At 27.4% G+C, this 4767-nt stretch overlaps 1 protein-coding gene across 1 annotated transcript; it reads right to left on the reverse strand.

The window, feature by feature from the left end:
• Nucleotides 1–366: 366 nt before the first annotated feature.
• LOC114256783 (uncharacterized) lies at nt 367–833 on the reverse strand. The gene is made up of 2 exons (XM_028196462.2): nt 507–833; nt 367–432 (listed from the first exon to the last, which is right to left on the reverse strand). Exons 1-2 carry the CDS (start codon nt 831–833, stop codon nt 367–369), a joined length of 393 nt encoding a protein of 130 aa, XP_028052263.2.
• Nucleotides 834–4767: the final 3934 nt, after the last annotated feature.

Here is a 4767-nt window from a genome sequence, read left to right on the forward strand (position 1 = left end):
AAAGGACAAGCCATATCAGCAGACAAAGATCTGCAAAGTTATTGCCACTGCACATCGCCATTAATGCAGCCCATCACAGCATTTATTACGACAACACCTCTTTGTCGGAACAACACCCCCTCACCCTGAACAAGGTAAGCTACAGCATAGACTTTCGGCCAAGGTGGCAGGTCGGAAGGGACGATGAAATGATTACCAAAGGATATAAGCAGACGTTGAAGACAAGAAGAAGATTAAGTTTTCTATCTCCCATTCCTATCTTTACATTCTACTCCTCTCTCTCTAACTTGCTTGTCGGAGGGTTCGCTAGGGGACTCCCCGTTCCCCGTTGAACTCCTGTGCAGGTTCTCAGGTGGGCTTGGCTATTCAGATATCGGTTGGAGAAGCGTGGACCAGTCCGACCCATTCCCTCTGGAACCCGTTGTATCGTAACTATATCATCACAATAAATTATACAAAATTTTCCCGAGAACCAAACAAAGAAATGAAAAGAAAAAGGAAAATACCATTCCAATAAAAACAGAGACTCCATAGACTAGACAAGTAGAATTGAACCAGGGCTTCCCTCCCACAAGAATAGCATAAAGATTTGCAATGGCAAGTGGCAACTGGAAGAGAAGCTTGAGCCACATAAGCCCAACAAAGGAAGAGGGCTTTTCAATGAGCAAGTAATCATCGTACTCGCTTGTGAACCAGAGATTCTGGTCAACAAGGAAGTTTGGGAAGAACTTAGAAGGAAAGCACACTTGTGCATTGAAAGCTCGAGCTGCTAAAATCACTACCAAGAAGAACAATAACAGAACTGCATCTATTAGCTTAATCAAAACCCCCATCTCTCTCTGGTTTTCGTTTTCTGGAGCTGCTAAAATCACCACCAAGAGCGAATCTTGGTCTTGTTCAACAGAGTTCTTTTTGTTAGTAAAATAAAATAAAATGAAATAAAATATAATGTTATTGTTTAACTAAAGATCCTATAGTTCTTTTTTTTTTTGGGTGAATCCAAAGATCCTATAGTTAGTCTGACGATTTTTTATATATATGGTTAAAATTTTTTTGATAATAAATTTTTTTATTATAATTTTTATAAATTGTTGCTAAAATATATAATTAGTGATTTTTTTTTGTGACGAATTTTTAGAATTATTGTTAAAGTTGAAAATTAGTGACATTTTTTTTGTGCTAATTTTTTAAACTATCGCTAAATTTATAATTAGTGATATTTTTTGTAACAAAAAATTCAAACTGTCATTAAAAATTAACAATTAGTGATTTTTTTTTTATAGTAAACTATTAATAGGTCATAATAGTTGGATTTAATTCTCATCAAGTCCTATTGAAAATAAGTCTTGGTAAAATTGGTGCCAAAAATAATTTTTTTGTGACAATTTTTTACATATGTCACTAAAAATTGACAATTAGTGACTTTTTTGTTATGATTTTTATAAATTGTCGTTAAAACTTAAAATTAGTGATACTTTTTTATGACAAATTTTTCCCATAGGACCTATTAGACGATAAGTTTACTTATTACAACCTACACATAAGTTCCCTTTTAAAAAAAAAAAAATAGTGTTTGATAAAAATACCATTAATTATCACAGAAACTATTAGATAATAAATCCATCTATCAAGACTTACACGTAAGTACCTCTATTACTTATTTCTATAATGAAAAATATATATTATATAAATAAGGAGAAACTCTATTATACATACCCCTAACATTGGCACCCCTAAGCTATGCTATTTTTATTTTTTTAATTATGACTAATTTTCTTCTTTAGTTATGACTCATAAGATTTTTTATTATGCCTCATGTGTTGTTTGGTTATGATTTTTTTTTTAGTTATAACTCAGAAAGTATGAAATTTTGTCATTTTTTCTTTTAATTAAAAGGTACATACGGTACACACCTTTTGAAATGTGTGTACCATAATCTTTTCCATACATAAGGGATATTTATTCATAAATCCCTATTCACCTATTTATGCTTCTCTTAATTCAAATTACTTTTTTATGTTTCAATAAATTCTATAGGTGATATAGTTATCAAAATATCTTTAACAATAATAGGGTGAAGCGCGCTTTAATATTCATATTGATAGTGTGAATATAGTGTGAATATTTTGTGATGTGAACATTCACACTATCAAATATGAATGTTTACATCACAAAATTACTAAGAGTTCAAAAAATATTTGTGAAAATGAAATTATCTATAAAATACCTTAAATATGAAAATTAGAATTTAATAAATCAAATACCTAAATAATAAAACTTGTTGAAATATAATAATATATTATGAACTAATTAAAATACAACTACTTAAAAGAATATTTCTTAATAATTTAATTTATTTTATTTTATAGTATCCCAAAAATTACTTAATCCATTAACCTACATGACCCATATCAGTTCGCACAGTTTGGAAAGGTGAACAGATGTGCAATTATGTTTTATTATAGTATTATTTAATATTACTTTACACCACTTAATTAAAAAATGCTAAATAAAAATACTATTGGTAAATCCATCAAATTATTTGTAAATCCATCGTGATAAAAGTAAAATAAAGAGTCTTCTTAAATTTTAATAATATACTTGACTTAATAAACTGTTTTAAAACTCTTTTCTACTCTTATCAAATTGTAACAATAACAAATTAGCATATCACTACTGGTATGTACGAGATAAAATAATATATTATTTAATAAAAATATAATAATTATATTCAATTTTTTTATATTATATAAAATAAAAGTTAAATGAAAGCAATCAATTGGAATTTTTTTAATTGTTTAAAATTAAGAAAACTAAAAAAATTAATATGAGATATTAATCATAAGACTTCTCAATAAAATCTTATTTTGCTTATATAAATGGGAGTATAAGATTCACTTTATGGAAGTGAAACAATTCGCTTTTTCCTTATTTTCTCGATGTGCGATTATAAAATAAAAGTTAAATGGGAGTTAGCCAATGAAGATTTACTTAATTGTTTAAAAGTTAGCAATTGTTTGGGTGTGAAGTTTATTTAGAATCAAGTAATCTTAACTGTTTAATATTTAATTAGGTCAATCTTTAATTTATTTCGAATCAAACAAATTTAATTAATATATTTTGATAAAACCTCTAAAATCACAATTAAAGCAGTGAATCAATCAAATCGAAAACGGTTCACCCTATCGGCTAGGTTAAAGGACCAATCAACTTATACAAAAATTAATTAATTAAAATTTTTAAATTTTATTTTAATTTTAAAATTTAAACTGTCTTGAACTAAAATATACACAACACTATAATATGGAACGCAAGGTTTATATAGTGAAACAACTCATTTTTTCCTCATTTTCTTGATGTGAGATTGTAAAATAAAAGTTAATAGTTGTTTGGACGGGAAGTTCATTTCTAATCAAACAATCTCAATCGTTCAATTTTTAATAAGGCTAATCTTAATTTATTTTAAATCAAACAAATCTAAGCAATGTATTTTGATAAAACAGCTAAAACCGTGATTAAACCAGTAAATCAGTCAAACTGAAAACGATTCAGCCTAATCGGCTAAGTCAAAAGACCAACCAATTTACAACAAAATTAATTAATTAAAACTTTTAAATTTTATTTTAAAGTTTAAATCATCTTAAACTGAAACATGCACAATGCTATAATATTAAATGAGAATATAAAATTCACTTCATATAAGTGAAACAACTTATTTTTTATTTCTTTTCTTGATGTGAGATTGTAATTATTTTAAAATTAAATATTATGAGAGTTTCAAAATCTTAAATAAAATTATTTTTAAAATCAAAACGTCTATGTGGGATTGTAAAGAAAAGTTACATGGAAGCTAACCAATAGAGATTTTCTTAATTATTTAAAATTAAGAACATAAAAAAAAAAATAGTATTGATTATAGGGCTTCTCACTAAAAATCTTCTTTTGCTTATAAAAATGGGAGTATAAGATTCACTTTATATATGTGAAACAATTCAATTTTTCCTTCTTTTTTCCAATGTGGAATTGTAAAATAAAAATTAAATAGAAACTAACCAATGAGGATTTTCTTAATTGTTTAAAATTAAGAAATCTCAATATTTATATAAATTGGAGTATAAGATTCACTTTATGTAAATGAAACAATTCACTTTTTCTTCTCTTTTTTTTTTCCTCCCGATTTGGGATTGTAAAAATAAAAGGTAAATGAAAGCTAGTCAATGAGAATTTTCTTAATTGTTTAAAATTACGAAAATTCAATAATTTTAGAATAAGGGTTTGGAACTTCTAAAAGGCTTCTCCCTTAAAACCTCATTTATAAGATTCATTTTATATAAATGAAACAATACATTTTTTTTTCTTTTTCCGATGTGGGATTGTAATACTTTATACAAGTGAAACAACCTTTTTTTTTCTTTCTTTTCTCAATATGGGATTGTAATTATTTTAAAGTTAAATATTATGAGAGTTTCAAAATCTCATACAAAATTATTTTTAAAATCAAAATTATATGGGATTGTAAAATAAAAGTTAAATGGAAGCTAACCAAGGGGGATTATGTCACGACCCAAACCCGGCCCTATGGGTTTAGCACCGTAACCGGCCAGTAATCCGAGATTACCGAAGGCCTGCTTAACAGAAATACAGTAAAACAGAGTACAGGGCCTGGCGGAAGCCAATACAGTAATTAAACAATGTCCAATGAGCTGTGACAGTCTGTATGCAAAAGATTTTCCATGCATTCATACATAAATGGTACAGAACAGTATG

This window comes from Camellia sinensis, chromosome 10 (assembly GCF_055761805.1).
Source record: "Camellia sinensis isolate YWXY chromosome 10, ASM5576180v1, whole genome shotgun sequence".
Taxonomy (NCBI): Eukaryota; Viridiplantae; Streptophyta; class Magnoliopsida; order Ericales; family Theaceae; genus Camellia; species Camellia sinensis.

Bases quoted from the DNA above. Each gene is read 5' to 3' on its own strand.
- LOC114256783 (XM_028196462.2), bottom strand. From the start codon at position 833: ATGGGGGTTTTGATTAAGCTAATAGATGCAGTTCTGTTATTGTTCTTC. The intron at 433-506 runs GTATTTTCCTTT...GTGATGATATAG, and splicing joins TCTCTGTTTTTATTGGAATG to TTACGATACAACGGGTTCCA.